At 43.6% G+C, this 19,574-nt stretch overlaps 1 protein-coding gene across 1 annotated transcript in view; it reads left to right on the top strand.

The window, feature by feature from the left end:
* MAN2B2 (mannosidase alpha class 2B member 2) overlaps positions 1 to 19,574 on the top strand; it is a 331,173-nt gene that overhangs the window by 236,291 nt on the left and 75,308 nt on the right. Inside the window, exon 13 of the mRNA XM_086964114.1 lies at positions 10,099 to 10,351. Coding sequence (XP_086820240.1) covers positions 10,099 to 10,351 — 253 coding nt within the window. The remainder of the gene's footprint in view (positions 1 to 10,098; positions 10,352 to 19,574) is intronic.

Below are 19,574 nucleotides of genomic sequence, written 5' to 3' on the forward strand. Positions count from 1 at the left end.
ATTTCGGAAGAACTTACATTCTAAACTATGCAGAGAGGGTTAAACCTCTCCACGAATTAATAAAACCTGATTTTAAACCAATTAACTGGACTCAAAAACACACAGAAATTTTGAGATCCCTGCAAACAGACATGTTAGCTAAAACAAAATTAGAAACACGTGACAATGCACGCAACCTTGTAATCCGGGTCATCCCAGGAAGATGCGGATTCACGTACCTGACCTCTAATGAGGGAGAAACAGTACCAATAGCTTACAAATCACATTTGTACACACAAGCAGAAAAAACATTAAGTCTCACAGAAAATACTTTAAAGGCAGTGCAAACTGCTGTAGCAAGAGAACGAGCCCTAGCCCAACGCAAAAGAAGGCTGATTCTGCTGTGAAAACAGTTATTCGAGGCGCTATTCAGCCCAGTAAATCTAAAAACAGTGGCACTAGATCCGAAATTGATACAGTGGGAAAATTCTCTTGCTGCAGAAGACGTGACATACTATTTTGTCTCGAGAAAAAACGGAATGATTTAAAATATGACAAAGAATATCCTCTACCAATCGAAATTCTGCCTCTTGAACAGTACTCTTGTATAATCTATACAGACAGATTTGTACAGCATTACAATGTAGATGATAAATCCTACGATGCAGCCTGCACGATTGTTAAAGGTCGCTGGCTCTGCGGTAAATTCAGACCGAAAATAACAAAAACAGAATCACTGAGAAAATGTTCGGCTCAGCGAACTGAAATCAGATCTTTAAAGATGGCGCTTGAAAATGCCGAACGTGAATTCCCGACACTAATCGTGTGCGATTCGCATTTTTGCGTCAATTCTTACAATAATGATTTGCAGAACTGGGTTCAAAATGATTACAAAGATGACTCAGGCGCCACAATCAAGCATAAAATGCTTTGGAAACAAGTAGTTCTTTTACAGAAGGAACTACAAAAGACTCACGTGATACACACTCTGAGTCATCAACGTGATGGCGTTCACGTTGCAGGGAATTCATTGGCTAATACAGCCACAGCGGAAGCAACTAAACCAGCTTCCGTAGCCACAAAAAAGCGTTCAGGATAATACATAGACGGGGAAACCATGCTGGCGGTAAAAACGTCTTCAAAAGGCAACCGTGCAGCACTACCTGTGAACTATCCACTCAATTATACATACGTAATTGATGCAAACTCCGTTCCTTTTGCTCGAATCCCTGGAGTTGGGGAAAGGGTCATTCCAAACACGAATCGGAGAATCTTTTTAATAGCAGACGCACACATGGGATTGGGTCCAAGGCACAAACAGATGAAGGAATCTCTGACAGAATTACAATCAGAATACTGGTGGCCGGGGATGAGCCTGCAACATTATAAATTTGCAAAGAGCTGTCCACACTGCAACAGAGACCGCAGTAACGAGTCAACCGGAGTAATGCCATGGCCATAAAATCCAGCGTCCTATTAATTTTTTAAGACTATATTCACTTAAAAATGTGGCCCCAGCGCTCGGCTGACGCCAGAACTGTTATAAAAGATTTGCGAGTTTTTATCGGCACATACGCAATTGCCATGCTTCATTCTGACCAGGGTCCTGCTTTTAGCTCTCGAGCTTATAAGGAGGCCATGATCAGCATGGGCATTGGGTTGCGGTTCTCTTGTCCCTTCCATCCTGAGGGAAACGGGGTTGTGGAAAGAAAAAACCGAGACAAAAAGCAATCTATAACGGCAAAGGTATTAGTTACGGGTGATGGGTGGGTCCAGCATTTAACAAGTGTCCAACGTAGTCTTAACAACTTGCCAAGAAATTCTCTAAAAGGTTTCATCCGTACGAACTATTGTTCGGAACTAGAATGTATGTTCAGGACTTAGATAGTCATGCTTCAGTGGTAGAAGATAAGAAAAAATGCTTTGACATCAAAGATCGTTTGGCTGTTTTACAGGACTTAAATGAAACAAGAAAAGCCCTGAGCAACATAAAGTTAAAACAGCAGCCAACAACCACTGAAGACACACCACCTGTCCCAGCAAGACCTGTCTGGATTCCAAAGATTGGGGATCTAGTCAGAGAGAAAATAGCGGTGAAGAAGGAATTTGGGCCTTCTTACAGAAAAGCAGTACCTGTCTTGGCAATCAACGGAACAAGATCAGTAGTACTACCGCCCCTTGCTGGTAAAAAGGAGAACCGAGTTGTATCCATCGACCTGGTAAATCCACAATTATGTGGCCTATAATAAATAGTAGGCCCAGTGGACTCCCAAGAAGTAACAGAATTCCCAAATTTGCTAGTATCCAAGAGGTTCAAACTGAAAGACTAATCACATTTGATAAACCTGCAGTGAATAAAAAAGGACTATGCAGAAATGCCATGGAACTTGTGCCTCTTGAAACCCAAATTGAAACAGTTTGTCATGAAACACCAGTCTACAATGATGTAGCATCAGAATGTGCTAATGAAAGGCAAATTGAAATAACAATTCCAACAATTGACAGAACTGCATCTGGCTACTTCATCAATTTCGATAACTTTTCTGAAGATCAAAGCAACCCTGAAGTGACGCCAGCAACAAAGACTTTTAAAGAAAAAGCAACAGAACTCTTTCATCAACTCAAAGAAACCTATCTTATTTCTCCATGGTTAGAATTTTTGATTTGGCCAGGTGTATTTTCCTCCTGCTCATCATGGTACTTTGTTTGGGAAAATTCATTGAGGGAAAATACAGTACAATGGACACAGCAAGTCAGAACATCAACTTAGTTCTGAAGCCTCACAAGTCATCTCACATCGAGAAAAGAGAACTATCATCAGTGAATGTCACAGCCATTCCAATACCCGGCGGGGTAGTTTGGGACAAAACAGATTACGGAATATATGGACCGGTCGAACTCTTGAAATATCTTCATCAGTTTAAGGTTTCATTAAGTGACTTCGTAAAACCAAGTACATTCTCTGATGATTGGGACTTTGAAAGTATAAATAATATGATGTTGGATTTAGTTTTGTCAGCAAAATTTACAGAACATGATTATTTGCAAGGTTCATCGAATTATGAACAGATGTACTGTTTTACTCATTATGCAGACCACTATTTGAATAAATCTGCTCAACCTAGAAATGTTTTAAATATAACCAATGCGAACATTGTGCTACTCCACCTAAAAGCAGTTCAAAAACATTCTATGAGAAATTCCAATACTCAGGGTTTAACACAAGTGATGCAGAAACATTTTATTATAAACTATTAGATCAAACAGGGAAAAAACCATGCTGACAAATAATAAATTGATATATTCAGAAGCATTTTATGAAAAAATGATTACATTTGGTTTTGATTTCTGGAAAAACAACATTGAAACAAAAATCATCTGGGGTACAAAAGATTGGCAGGTACAAGGCCTAGAAGCATTATTTCGAGCCTGCATGATCCCAGAACAAATAATGTTCTTGAATGACACAATTCATCAAATGACCTGTCTTGGCCTAGACGAGATTAAAGACCTTAACAAACCGTCTATTCCAAAGCCAATACCTGATAATGCAACCACAGATATTGAGGTAGACGTATCCCAAATTTTACATGAAAACAGAACACATCCTGATTGGAAAAAGTGGTTAATCTGGCCTACAGACACAAATACCTGTCAAGACAGATTCCTGAACAAAATACAGGGGTTAAAAATGATCAGACCAGACCCTAGATACTCCCAGAGACAACATCCAGGGATAGTAACAACATACAGTGTAGGGAAATTATGCCTTGAATGGCTACACACATCCACACTGGCAGAAATTAAGCAACACTTATCTTTACTTAAAGATGGTGCTGACTTGCGCGATTTCATAATGGGACCACGCATACAGCGTCAAAAACGTTTCATAGCGGCCAGTATATATGCAGCTTACAACGAGGCATGGAAAGTGACTCAAATTGAGACAGCAGAGAAAATACGAGAAATTGATCGTATTAATTTGGAAAAATCACTTTCTGTTGTGGACAATGGGTTAATGACTCTGTCCTCCAGAATATATTCACTGGACAGTATTGTATCATCTGCTATCGATATAATAGACCAGGACTTGCTAATGTTACAACATGGCCAGTCCCAATTACGTTCTATTGTACAGCTTGGCTGGACGTTGCAAAACCTGCGTTCAGGCTATGTGCCATGGCGTTTAATCAACACAACGTCATTGTTTTCTATCTTTAACCTTACTGATAAACAAATCAGTTTGGCACAGAAAGGAGCAGACTATACAATCCTGAGCATTGAAAAACCTGAGAGATTACCATTGACAATGTCAGAAAGACCTGTCATTGAATGGATAATACACGGAATAATCACAATTCCGATAACAACTTTCCAATTTAAAAATTGCCTAAAGTATATACCAGCAGGCCAGTATGAAAGGTTGGGTAAAGGATACATTAAGTCATCATGGAAATTACCTTATACACACACATGTTGTAGTGACAATAACAAAAATGTATTTCTTAGTGGTAATGAATGTAAACAATCACTAAGCTGTATACTTTTGTGCCAAGGTATTAACTTGCATGGGGCCTGTGAGGGGACTTCAAATAACCTTTCATGCCACCAGCACGGCACACCTGCAACACAGATAGAGCCATTCTTTAGACAACTTTCTAACGGGAGTTACGTTCTAATAACGGATCACAGCTGTTGTGGCTTGGTGCCAGGGAAAGCATATCCCTTAAGCGTCAGTTCCATGGTCACTTGCTGTATGCAAGTATTGTATCCAAATGGCCCTGGAGACTCAGTGGCTTCGATTTGGCCTCCGTTGAATATCTCTTCTATACGAATTGATACTTTAAGCAGAATGAAGTCTGTGCTTTTACAGACAACAGTGCCCATCACGTCATCAAAAGAGACGTATGATCTCCAATTTGCAAGGACAACTGCAGAGATACATACACTTTTATCAACAAATTGCCGTGTGCATTTCGTAGAAATGTTAAGCCAAATCCTAAATATGTTGAATGCCAGTGGTATCTCGTATGTATTTAAGACCATTTTTTCGGGACTGTGAACACCCTTCGAAGCAGTCCTGGGCAACTTTCCCAATTTTGTCCATTCGGTCTTTGGCGGCCTACCACTACTTTTGGGACTCGTAGCAGAGATTTTATTTTTGACCCTTCTGCTCCGATATGGCAAGCCAAAACGCAGACATGGCTCCAGCGACAATGGAAGAAACGATCCTAGCAATACGCTACCGGGACCGCATAACTAAAGTCCTTGGACTAGCCCGGCTAAGAGATCTGAATATGACCTGGTTTCTTTCATTCAGACCTATATGGCAGAAGTGCATCTTACCTGTGCTTCGATGTATGCTATGCGGAGAGGAATGCGTGTTAGACACTTGTCTTGCACTACAATCAGCAGTACCAATGGATATCGATACTTTGCTAAGTCCAGTAACGGCTCATGCATCGTGTTGTCACCAGCGGTTACCAATCCTGATGACGGCATTCGTTGAGACTCCTGCGCTACGATTAGGTGGTGGCAGTGAAGCAAGAAATGAAAGCAACATCACCCAGGTACGACCTTCTGTGAGCATTGCTGATCCTGAAATCGATGATAGCAATCATTCTCACAACTGCCAGGTTACAGCATTATCGAACTTGGTGGAACTGTCACCTGAATATGTAGACCAATTTTTTGTGAGTCTGTCTGAAATGATGTTCTCCCCTGAACAGAAACAATAACTTTTGGAAAACAATCCGGCACGCAGCGTTCCCGTGAACTCTGAATTCGGCCTTCGGATTTGATAAACAAGAGCTAAACTATTTTTTCCCCTCGCTCATCATGAAATAATTTTTCCAAAATTCCAAAATATTTACCTTTTTTCTGGCACACGTACTTTGCTTAAAGTAGAACTATTCATAAAGAACAGAGCTTCTATAGATCTAGAGACAAAATATTACCTCAGCCTCTAGCACATTTTACAGCACTTGTATTTATATGTGATGAAATAGTCTCGCCCTTCTTTTCTGTATTGAGAGACATTTCATGTGTAATTTTTCGCAAATCGTTCAGTTGATATACATAAGCAATTTTTCTATATGACTATACTGCTTAAAACGTACAGTACCTATTATCATTTTCATGTATTTCGTATACACCATTTCAAATGCAAAATGTATTTTGGGGTGGGTTGGAATACACATGCATCTTTATTGCTTAAGTTTTTAGTAATTGATGGACATAAAATCGTGGAGTGGGTGATGTGTTTTATCTAGGAGCCCGATCAATATTGTGACCATATGCCCCTATACGGCTATAATCATTAAATATCCCTATAATGGCATAATAATCAGAGCCATATTTTAGTAACTCGCCTCTGCAGTCCATGACACAGCAGAAGCTACTTCCTTAGATTCCTAGAGAGCACACCGAGTTCTTTCGACACACCAAACCCCCAGCAACCTGGGAAAGCCCCGCTTGCTTTGTTTTGATTAGTAATAGAACTCCTGCGAGAACTGTAAGAACGACCAGTTCTTAGTGACATCTTTATTGACGTCTTATGTCCAAAACTTACGTCAAACTCTGCACCCTTCAGGTAGAAATATACCAACGTTGCCTTAAGCAAACACACGGTGGTGAATACTGGAGCAAAACAGCTGTCCCCTTGCAGAGAGCCCAGCAGATGCGAGAAGCCCACGGACGCTGCCCCTCCTCTTTGACGCGCTGAGAAAGACGCTGTCTTTTCTCCTGCCGAGAAAATCCAGCTCCGGCGTTTCCAGCCTACCCTTGCGGGTGACTGGGATATTGGGTCCTGAGAGGGAGATACCAGACCTCTTACATTCTATTCCAGAGGTACGGTGCTGACTAAACCCTTAGAGGGAATTCTTGAATCAAACTCTTGGCAAAACCAACTTAACTTAAACTGCTACTTACTTACTCCCTCCCACGTATTAGGCTTAGGTCAGGTACACCGGGGTAGGCGTAGTTAGAAGCACCAGTTGAAGTAGTTAGCCAATGTATATATGAATGTATATATTTTATTCATTTTAACTACCTTATGGCTAAGAAACCATATCAATGCTTTTACAGTATTATTTCGTAATACTCCTTTTACTGTACGCACTTTCTTTATAACAAGTCTTGCAATTATGGCAATTCATTTCTCTTGCATGAGAAGGAAGACTGCTCAATAAATAATATCTTTTATTGAAAACGCCCGTCTCTCTATTCTCTGCACCCTGGTGAAATTAAATCTGCACAACTGACTGAGTGAAATAGCTGTCTATTGTTTCACACGACTCTAGAGATTGACTCTTATTCTGGGGAGCAAAGTTGTCATGTTTATGCGGTTGTCGGAAGCTGAATCCCTTCTTGTCTGAGCACGGGAAGCTGATCACTTCCTATTCAGTCAAGAAAGTTTCCAGTGACCTCTGAGCTAGCTGGCGCAAACCTAAATTAAGTCTAACATAGTCAGTAGAGACCTATAAGACCTCAGTCCTACGTCTACACTGCTGTTTATGTTATTCCAATGCGCAGGGCCTAAAGGGAAAATAGGAACTACACTATAGTACTTGGATTCAAACTTGTGTTTTGTGAGTCTTTTATTACAACTGGACCTAGTCTTTTTAAAGGTGCATGTGAAACTCCATGTTTGTGATCCATAACGTGTGTTCTCCTTGTTATATAATCCCTATTCTGCACTTTTTTCTCTGTTATCTATTTGAATCATTGATTCAGCCACAAAAATATCATTAGTCTTACTGATCATTCCAACTATGCCTTGGTTCACCCTCCCTTTCTGTAATATTGAGGCCAGTACTGTCTATTCTGTCTCTCAAGATACCTACAACAGTTTTAGTTGGTCTATCTTCTGATCTAATAAGCCAAACTCTGTCTAATAAATCATTTATTTGTGTTAACATAGACCTGCGACACCTGCGAATGTTGTTTCTAATAACACGGAGATTGTGCAATCATTAACCCAGGACTTTCTTTTGTTATCTCAGGGGTAGGACCGACATCAGCTTCCATCTGTGTACTAGAAGTTTTTGCCAATGTTACAGTTGGTTCCTCTACCTGGTAATTTTTCTGAGCATTGGACCTTGGACCCCCTATTTTCTTGGTTTCTAAGCGGCCCATAGGACGTTTTTGCCTCGTTCGAGGAACTTTCCCTTTGACTTCTTCTATTGGTTTTGAAACTCTGGATCTGGTTCCTATGCTTGGACTGCTATAATCATCTGATGCGGAGTTTGAGGGTAAATAGGGGGTTAATTTGGCAGGACAGGTGTCGCAGATCCTCTTTGGATTATTATTCTAGGGGTTAATGGAGTCTGCTGAACAGATTCGTTAGGCTTGGCAAATTCTTTGGGCTCTATAATATTTACGTTTTTATGGATTGAAAATTGCGTAGGATCAAGTGACAGCCGCCTCTCTGTTAGTTGAATTTCGTGTGTCAGCAGCGAATCTGCTCTGATTAAAAAGGCATCTAAGGTGCCAGCAGCACCTTTACGTTTATTCATATTTCTTGAGTATATAAATGACAGTGAATCAACAGTATAAAAGGGAAAGCGGAGGAAGCAAAACAACACTGCTCCAAAAAACCAATGGAACAGTATGATCAATCTTGCAAACAGTTATATCTCAACCACAATATCACAAGGGGGTGGCCCAGCCCAGCCTCTTCCAGTCGCTGACGTTGCTGACTACTGTCAATCAAGCACCCCAGCTCGCGCTACACTAGTTTTTAACACCTGTGGACTGTTTTCAACTAAACAAGGGGTTAGACTACACAAAACTGGGACAGGGTACTTGCCACCCGAGATCACCCCGCCCCAATGTTACCAGCCTGTTTTCTATTTAAAATAACAATGTAAATGACGATACAGTCCACAATTCCTTGGGACTCCACAGTTCACAGTGCAGGCTCTTTCTAATGCCAATAGAGCCTCAATGGAGGGAGCTGGGTGCTGTAATGATGGGACGGGGTACAATAATTGGGGAAAGTCTTACCCGCTGGTACATCTAGGTCAGTCACAGCCGCCAAGGGGGGTGGTCCTGCCTCTTCCTGTCGATGACGGACCCTCCCTTGGCCCTCGCGCATCCAGCGCCACGGGACTTCTGGATGCTCTTATGCGCCTCCAGGCGCATCCCTCGAGACATCCCTGTTGTCCCTGGCACAAGGCTAGCTGGGAGGTGTAGTCACCTCCAAGCAGCAGCACGGATTTTGCAGGACTCCTTTTAGCAGGGGGCGAGCTCACGGGCTCGGTGGGCACCCCTGATGTGCAGGCTCACAGGCACGGTGGGCTTGTGGTGGCGTCAGGGCAAGGTAAAAAGCAAATAGGACAGGCTCCCGCACCGCTCGAGCACTGGACGCTCTTATGAGTCTCCTGGCGCATCCCTCGTGACGTCCCTGGCGCAAGGCCAGCTGGAAAGTGTAGTCACCTACCTCCCTGCAGCAGTGCGGATAGTGCAGACCTCCTGGTAGCAGGGGGCGTGTTCGGGGGCATGGTGGGCTCCTCTGATGTGCAGGCTCACAGCCTCAGTGGGTGTGTGGTGGCGTCAGGGCAAGGTAAAAAGCAGAGGAGAAAAGGCTACTACAGCGCGGGAGCCCTGGACGCTCTAATGCGGCTCCTGGGGCGTCCCTCGTGACGTACCTGTCTTCCCTAGTGCAAGGCTAGCTTGGGAGGTGTAGTCACCTACCTCCGAGCAGCAGCGTGGATGGTGCAGGACTCCTTGTAGCAGAGGGTGAGCTCACATGCTCGGTGGACTTCCAAGATGTGCAGGCTCACAGGTTCGGTGGGCGTGTGGTGGCGTCGGGGCAAGGTAAAAAGCAAATAGATGCTCCTAGAGAAATCGTAGAGTATGTGCATCAAATCATTGATGCAAAGCATATGTTGACCACTGATCAAACATATCCTACTCACACGTTCTGTCAGCAGACAAACCTAAATATTACAACTCGTGTGACATACTATCATGTACATTGACTGTTGATTCCTTCAGAGATGTAAGAGCCCCTATCTTGTAAATTGTTCTTTTTAATTACTTAACTATACATCTAAATGACAAAACCATTGTAGATAACGAACTTCTAATTGATTATTCCTTTTCCTTTTTTTTCAGTAAGCCAGATGAACAGGACTATCTCTATGCGGTATATTCCAGAATCTACAATGTGCCTGATGGCTATGACATGACATTGCTTTGTCACCGCATAGAGCAAGAATATAAAGTAGGGCCCTTGGAGATCAATCGAGAAGCAATAATGCGAACAAGCACAGATTTAAACACCGACATGGTGATATACACTGATAATAACGGATATCAAATCCAAAAAAGGCCACACAAGCCTTACGTGAATAACCCAGTTGCCAGGGTAAGTAAATATGATTTATAAAGGTCATATTGTTTCATGTTTGCAGCACTGAATTTGGTGAACGACAATCCAAACCATCATTTTGCCACATCCTTTTTAGGTCGAGCGTGAGCCAGCGCGCAAGTCCTGCTCTGCGAAGAGCTGTGGTAGTTGAGTATGGAGAGAAGCTTCGCCCTCTCCCCCGCCCTTATTTTTCATTGGCTTGTGTGTTTGTCTGTCTTCTGATTCATTATGAGGCCTGTTAGTCTCTTGTTAGTACAGCCATGTCTTCATTTGTATCCTCCCATGGCTACTGGCCCCTTTACATGGTTGTTACTTTGGGCATGTACTATTTCCTTCGTGCAAACGTAGCCTCACGTAGCTTTTGTCCGTGCCCTCTCCTCTCCTCCCCCTCCCTCTGCCCGCCCTCCAGTTGTCTGTCCCTTCTCCCTCCTCTATCCTTCCCTCTCTCCCTACCAATGTCTGTGCCTTCTCCCTCCCGTTGTCCCTGATGCCAAGTTGCCAACTATTTGGAATGCAATAGGTCTCACATAAATTGAAGATCCATTGTGTTGCAAATACTTGCTTTATATATTGGTGAGTGCTCCGCAGCTCTTCCAAAAATAAAGTTCTATACAAATCATAAAAAAAGAAGCGTTGCCAAAGTGGCTGTGGAGACTGCCAGATATATTGCATTACCAATGCTGGTTGTCTTTACTCTATGATGAGAAGTAAAGGCAAACAACGTCAGGTGCTCTCCGACATTTGACACGTAGCGATAATGAATGATGCGGGCACAAGCAGTTCCTTTAAATATGTAAACAAGTCGATGGAGTTCTTTGTTTCCAAAAATATCAGCTGCTCACATGCATACACCCCAGGGCTTGTCGGCGCAGAAAGAACAAGTAAGTCTGGGAAATAACATCAGTCGGAAAATACTGAACTGTGTGCAACCTTGAATGGACTGTTTCCCTCCTCACAGGACCTAAATAAGCATTAAAAATGCAGTAGGTCTCACCTTTTATTAAGTTAAAACCATTTGCTTTGCTATATAATACCATTAGCAAAGCAAATGGCTTTAACTTAATCAAAAGCGAGACCTATTGAATGTAGGGTGGGGTGGGGAAAGGCAGCATAGGTCAAGAGAGGAAAGCATGGGTGGGGAAACAACACTGATGGCAGTGGCGGGGTGCAGAAGCAATGAGCGATAGAGCAAAGTGGAGATGGTGGGGAGAAGCACATGGGTAAGCAAGAAAGGGGAGAACTATGCGGGAATTATGGGGATCAGGGAGTGGGTGAGAGAAGGAGAGGATGGGGGAAGGAACAGATGGCTGGGTGAAGAGGAGAAGCCACTTGTGAGAGAGCAATTTGGGGTGAGTGGGGAGAAGTACATGGGTGAGAGAGTGAGAAAATGGTGTGGAGGAGGGAATAAAATCACACTAGGAAGACAACTGGAAAAAAAACACATGCACTATTGTATAGGGCTTAACACAAAAGAAAACATAAGTCCTTAAAAGTGTGCAAAGGAGAGCGGAACAACACAAGTAAAGAGACAATGTTCCAGGACAGACAAAAGATGGACTAGGCAAGCCAACGCATTTAAAGTAGGTGAGCCAATCAATGGGTGTGCTCCAAGCCCAATATGTGCTTGGTAAGCCCACAATTTGTCTCGCAACAGTCCGTTCATGTACTGTCGAATAGACACAACCTAAAAAGTATTCCCCAATAAATAGAAAATCATTGTGGTATGAAATAAACATCCCTACTTCATTCAGCTAAGATGTATGCTCAACATATGTCCCTGATCTGTCATAAAAAAACTATTTGAGGGCTTTCAGTCAATTCTGTTGTTCTTTGAATGTATACAAAACACAAACCTCCAAAGTGAGAAGTACCCAACCAACATGTACTAGAAAACCCTCTAACCTCCTAATACCATCATTTCATTTTTTTAAAATATGAGGATAGTGAAGTGACATAAGGCATCAGAAATCTAATGAGATAAATGTTTTTTGTGATCCCGCTTTTATACTCGCAGTGGTCTTGCCTCTTTGTTTCATCTGGTCTTAAGTATGTTGGCTAAGAAATATGTTGAGGGGCCATAGTTCTTCTGAACTTTGCTACTAGATGATGAAAACTCTAATGTAGCAAACAAGAAAACACCTGGAACTAAAAGTAGTTGTTGTCCATTGTTTTTCGTTATTTACTTTATTCGGTGTAATCAAAAAGAAAACCATAAAAGTATCAACCATCTTAAAATACATTACATTTTCCAATAGTAAAAGAATTACATTAGATTATTGTTAAAAAACCATCACAATAAATAGTTTACACATCTAAAATTTTACGTTCAAAGTCTTACAAATTAAAAACATCATATATCAGTGCTTTAACCACTTGGATGCTAGGCGTTTTCCCGCTGTGTGCTGGAAAATGCCATTTTAGTGGCACCATGACGAGCTCAGCTCGTCATCAGCACACGACCCCCGTGGGTGATGACGAGCTGAGCTCGTCATCAGCATCGAAGGGGTTAAAGTGCATCAGAGCTCAAGTTATAAGTTGGTTCTATGTCGAATACAAAGTTTTAAGAACCTCACTATGTTTATCGCTAAGAGGTCTGATTCCAGAAAATGAAGAATCCTAAAAGCAGGTCAACATTGGCGAAGGCCTATGGTTTTTAAAATCTGAATGAGCCATCACTTTCTGGGTTCAATATAAAATTTACAAAAAAGGGTTACATGAAAGAGCGATTGAGGGGAAATACCATCACATGGACAATGAGTTAACTGCTTGGACCAATCGTTTGTCGATGGAAAAATGATAAAGCGATGAAAGATGTTTAATCTGTATCGAGTCAATAAAAAACAATCAAAACTGGATAACTTCCACGACAGTGAGTGCTGAACAGAGATATTATTTGCTTCAGCTGTCAGACGGAGACCTTCTAAATGCGTTAGACAATGACTCTTTAACATCTTTCTTGATATCCGGTCCATATCTTGGGGGTTGTGATGATAATTCTCCATACCCAGGTCAAATAGGAACTTCCTAACATATTGTAGTCACAATATCTTCTTAGCATGTTCTAGCTTAACGCAATCTGTCACGATTGCTTGAGGAAGCATTAGCTTGTTGGACGTTCAGAGACGATGCCATTGCAGGACTGGTTGCATCCCTATGATGTCAGAAATATGGGACACGCCCAGTTCTAGATGGCAGTTGAATATAGACGTACTTTGTGATACTGCAACTAGGAATCTTAAAAAACTATTTTCTACTTTTTGTATGGATTCAACCTGCACATACCCCCAAACCCCTGCCCCGTAGATGGCTGTGCTAACTCATTTGGCCTGATAAATACGTAGCATCTCTTTCGGGGGTCGTTTTCCAAGCCTCTGAGTAAAAGATACTAAGGCCATTGTAGCTTTTAGAAACTGCAGTTTTCTAACCTCAATTGCTCTTTTCCAAGTACCCTTTTCATCAATAACTCCTAGGTATGGATAGGTGAGAGTGTGGTCTACCCTGGAGTTGCTTATATAAATATCATTTCCTTTTCTTAATTTTCGGCCAGAAGTCATAATAAAGGTCTTTTTTATATTGTATTTTAGATCTAAATTCGACATGAATATGTTGTATCGGTTTACAGAGCGCTGCAGTTCGAGTGGAGTACGAGCAATAATGACCACGTCATCCGCGTGTAGGGTTGCGGGGATTGGGCGATTCTGAACAAGTGGAAGGTCCTGACTCCCATCCAACATGGCTAATTCCAGGCCGTTTGGATAAAGTGTAAAGAGGAAGGGGGCCAGGACATAGCCTTGTCTTACTCCCCGCTCCACCCTAAAAGGTGCGGATAACTTGCCCCCCAAACCATATCTCACTCTTGCAGTTGCATTTGAATAGATTTCTTGCAAATAATTAACCAACAGAGTATCGACCCTCATTGCTGTTAAGATGTCCCAGAGTTTTGCATGGCCCACGCTGTCAAATGCTACAGTAAACTCTACGTAGGCCACGTGCAGTCTTCCACCCTTCGCATCTACATATTTACTCATTAGTAGCGAAAGGTTTAGGACCTGCTCGATTGTACCGAGGCCTTCCCTAAAGCTGTACTGGAGGTCAGATATGATTTTATCTTCTGTCCAGTACTGTAGGCGTTCTAACAGGACACGGCCCACCACCTTTCCCAATGAGTCCAGTAAAGAAATAGGGCGATAGCACGTTGGACTATTGCGATCGCCCTTTTTAAAAACCGGGACCAGGATGGACTCTGACCAGGAGGCCAAGAGACCAACTTTTCCAGTGGCTTCTAGGACCCAGAGTAATAATGGCACCCATAAGTCCATTTTAAATTTATATAATCCATGGAGACCCCATCTGGGCACGGGGCTTTTCCTCCTCTACTGGCATCCAAAGCTCGACTTCGGCCAAGGTAAAATCTAGGGCCAGTGAGATAGGAAAAGCACTTGGGCTACTGAACCTTATCCCAGGAAGACTGTGGGTTTGGGTGGAATCCTCTATTAGGCCAAATATCCGCGAGAAATGCGCTATCCAATCAGATTCAGTGATTGTAACTTTTATATTACTGCTCTCCCTTGAACCGGAGAGGAATGGTGTATTTATGACTTCCCAGAGCGCTGTGCTATCGTTAATTTTACAACTATTATATAAGGCGACCCATAGTTCCTCTTTTAATTCCTTCTTTCTCTGCCGCAGAGTATTATTGTATGCTTTCCTTAGTTGGGTAACCTCTGCCCTATCTCTGTTAGATTTTTTAAGAGCTGTTTTAAGGTCAGAGTACGCTTTTGTGCAAGATGAGTTAAACCAGCTAGTCTTTATTTTTCTTTTCCCTTTGGGTATAATGGTTAGGGCGTCATTTACAGATTTAATTACTGCTTTAAAGTTGTCTACGATCTCCTGAGGAGTTGAACTCTCCGCCAAACATAAACTAATTGCTTGCATGACAACTTTTCTGTTATTAATTCAGGATCTGAACGGGCCCACTTTATTGCGTATCCATTTAGTCTATTCATAGTAAGACTTTCATCCTGATACAGGGTCGTTGGTTTAATACGACCTCGTGATAATTGCATGGTAATGGAAATCGGAAAATGGTCGCTAAATGCACAATCGTGCGTTTTAAAGTTAGTTATAAGGTGGGAGGCCCTGGTTGCCATGAGCATAAAATATATGCAGCTAGAGGCTCCTCTACTTTTAAAAGTTGAACTTAAGGAAACGGCGGTTGTTTACAATTCTTTGGCAAAGGCCAGTTGGAGGAGTGAGATTGTCTCATTCATGCACACCCCTATGAGAGAGTGGGGAAAATGGGTGATATTATTTTCTTGGGCGTCCAGAAGGCCACATGTAGTGTTGTTATTTCTTTCGCAGAGAGATAGGTTAAAATCGTTGCACCAAATAATGATGGAATTTTTCCCGTGATAGCTATTCATGAAGTCTAGAAGGAAATGGCGCATTTCCTTCAATATCTCCACCAGTTTTATTTGCTGTAATTTATTATAAAAATTCACTACCACAATGTAGGCGGATTTATTTACAGCTATTGAAATTATCTGGTAATTCTCCTCATTTTTTAGGGAGCTTATTTCTCTCACTTGAATTAAGTTTGATATATACACCACTAGACCTCCTTTCAAGCTCCCTGAAGCTGAAGAAAGTGCCGGGGAGAAGAATGTTTTATAGCCATTTAGATGGATTGGTTGTGTTGCCCTTGTCTCCTGAAAATACAGGATATCATGAGACCGCACAAATGTTAACCATCCTTCTTGGTTGAACTTAGATCGAAGACCGGCAATATTCCAAAATGTAACGCTAATAGAGGCCCCTCTTAGTATATTTACATCAGTCTGAGGGGTTAAGTTTAAGCAACTTCTTTCTTTTAATGGGCTGCTATTCATTAAAGAAACCACAACTGAATCTGAATACTTTGTTACTTGGGGGCTTGATTGATATAACTTGAGGCTATAATTGTTTACAGGGAATTCTTGTATCTGTTCGAAGAGTGCGGGATAGGGTTAAGGGGCGGGATCAAGGGATTTTCCATTTGTACTGCTTCCTGGGATTGATTACAGACTAAAGGCAATTGTCCGGCGCTACTCTCTCTCAGGAGTAAGAGGAGCAGGTTCCGGAAAAGAGGTTGGTTGTCAGTCCACCTCCTCTATTAGTGACTGAAGTTCGAACCTATTCTGCGTTAGGATAGAACCGTTTGTTTTCGAAGTGGGCTTGAGAACCGGCTTATAGAAAAAAACAAGTGGAAAAGACAAAATTACTGTAGGTATTATGGGTGATTCCTCGATTTTTGGTAGGGACTCACCCGTCCTACTCTTCGAACCATCAGAATTTGATTTATGTTCTGAGAGTTAAAATGCTTGGGTTTTACCAGCCAATCCACTGCTTTATTTCGAAGGGAAAACCAAGATTCTGTCATGCCTTGTTTTAGAGGTGGAACCCCCGTTAGGACCTAAACATAGGGACAGGCTGCAGGTGGCAAGTTCAAGTTGTCTGTATTGGGTTGGGCCGTACAGTTGGAGGGATTAAAGATCGTGTTTTTCAGCCCCTGGTTACTGTTATTCTCCATCCTAGCAGTAACCTTTAGCATAGTGCCCTCAGTTATATGGTTTTGATTCTCTAAATGCAGTACCTTAGATTGACCAGACTGGGACTCTTGACTGGATTGATTAGAGTTGTCCCTTTGTAATGAAGGAATATTCGTAATAATAGGGGTCGACTTGGAAGTTTCCAGTCGGACTCTAATTGAATCAACATCCTCTTTCAATTGTACCACCTTATCCTCAATACGAGAAAATCTTTCAGCAAAGAGGGAAATCAAGTGTGAAGTCATTTCACCAAGTTTTATTTCAAGAATATTTTTTTCAAGACCATCCATATGATTTCCTAGATCTTGTAGATTTACTTAAGAATTATTATTGGGGGGACCTGTCTGAACTTCAGAATACCTTAGGCTTTCATCTGTTTGAGTTTGTAGGGAGACTGTTCCCAGTGAGCTAGGGCAGGCGCAAGCTGTTTCCTTTCCCTCTTTGCCCTGTTGCCACCCTTCTGTTCTGTTCCCATGGCTCGACCTTTCTTTTGTTTGGTTTGTTCCCGAGTTTGGGGGCCTTTCCCTCTAGATGTGAGGATGTCAATCTCCCTATCCCGTAAATTATGAGATGATGGTTGGGGGTTCGCAGAAGGGGAAGAAGATATAAGGGGAGTAATATTATTCGCTGATAAAGGACTATTGTGTCCCTCCTCCCTAGTCAACGGAAATTGAGAAGGGTCGAGTGAAAGTCTGCGATCTGTTAATTGAATCTCGTGGATGAGAAGAGATTCTGCTCCTTTCAGGAAGGCATCCAAGGTACCCACTGTACTCTTGCATTTCTCCATCGATATTAAATCTTTACAAAACCCTCAATAATTAATAAACTCTATATTATCAAACTTACAAATCCGAATGTAGCTGTTAACTTAAACAAAAAGTTTAGCAGATAGGTCCAGGAGCTCTATCTACAACAGAGTACAGTTAAACAACCGCCGTTGAGTCCAATTGGCAAATGTTCTTACCAGTCCTCATGATAGATCACTTATAGAAAAACGCCAAGGGGCCGGGCCCTGCCCTGCCTCCATCTGCCCCTGCCGGCCACAGACGGCCAGCCCTTTGCCCGGGCTTAGCCCGGCGCACGCCAGCGCGCGTCCCGCGGGGGGAGGGGGAATAAAACTCCCTAAAGTACTTCCGGTAACGGGGGAGGGGCAGATGGTCAGCTGTTAGCCCCCGCGGCATTCTGGTGCTGGTAGTCCCGCCACAGGCTCTCCTTGCCGGTGCGCAGCGTCTCCTGCGAAGCAGGAGGTGCAAGAAGTGTTTAAAGGCCCCCGGTAACAGGGGGAGGGGGGATGGTCAGCTGTTAGCACCCGCGGCTTTCTGATGCTGGTAGTCCCGCCACAGGCTCTCCTTGCCGGTGCGCAGCGTCTCCCGCGGAACGGGAGGCTCAAGAAGTGTTTAAAGGCCCCCGGTAACCGGGAGAGTGGCAGATGGTCAGCTGTTAGCCCCCCGCGGCTTTCTGGTGCGGGTAGTCCCGCCACAGGCTCTCCTTGCCGGTGTGCAGCTTCTCCTGCGGAGCGGGAGGCGCAAGAAGTGTTTAAAGGCCCCCGGTAACAGGGGGAGGGGCAGATGGTCGGGTGTTAGCCCCCGCGGCTTTCTAGTGCTGGTAGTCCCGCCACAGGCTCTCCTTGCCGGTACGCAGCGTCTCCCTCGGAGCAGAAGGCGCAAGAAGTGTTTAAAGGCCCCCGGTAACAGGGGGAGGGGCGAATGGTCAGCTGTTAGCCCCCGCAGCTTTCTGGTGCTGGTAGTCCTGCCACAGGCTCTCCTTGCCAAGCGCAGCGACTCCCGCAAAACAGGAGGCGCAAGAAGGGATTAAAGGCCCCCGGTAACAGGGGGGGGAGCGGATGGTCAGCTGTAACCCCCGCGGCTTTCTGGTGCTGGTAGTCCAGCCACAGGCTCTCCTTGCTGGTGCGCAGCGTCTGCCGCGGAGCGGGAGGCGCAAGAAGTGTTTAAAGGTCCCCGGTAACAGGGGGAGGGGCGGATGGTCAGCTATTAGCCCCCGCGGCTTTCTGGTGCTGGTAGTCCCACCACAGGCTCTCCTTGCCGGTGCGCAGCGTCTCCTGAGAAGCAGGAGGTGCAAGAAGTGTTTAAAGGCCCCCGGTAACAGGGGGAGGGGGGATGGTCAGCTGTTAGGCCCCCGCGGCTTTCTGGTGCTGGTAGTCCAGCCACAGGCTCTCCTTGCTGGTGCGCAGCGTCTCCCGCGGAGCGGGAGGTGCAAGAAGTGTTTAAAGGCCCCCGGTAACAGGGGGAGGGGGGATGGTCAGCTGTTAGCCCCCCGCGGCTTTCTGGTGCTGGTAGTCCCGCCACAGGCTCTCCTTGCATTTCTCCATCGATATTAAATCTTTACAAAACACTCAATAATTAATAAACTCTATATTATCAAACTTACAAATCCGAATGTAGCTGTTAACTTAAACAAAAAGTTTAGCAGATAGGTCCAGGAGCTCTATCTACAACAGAGTACAGTTAAACAACCGCCGTTGAGTCCAATTAGCAAATGTTCTTACCAGTCCTCATGATAGATCACTTATAGAAAAACGCCAAGGGGCCGGGCCCTGCCCTGCCTCCATCTGCCCCTGCCGGCCACAGACGGCCAGTCCTTTGCCCGGGCTTAGCCCGGCGCACGCCAGCGCG

The sequence above is a fragment of the Lissotriton vulgaris genome, chromosome 3_2, assembly GCF_964263255.1.
Source record: "Lissotriton vulgaris chromosome 3_2, aLisVul1.2, whole genome shotgun sequence".
Classification (NCBI taxonomy): Eukaryota; Metazoa; Chordata; class Amphibia; order Caudata; family Salamandridae; genus Lissotriton; species Lissotriton vulgaris.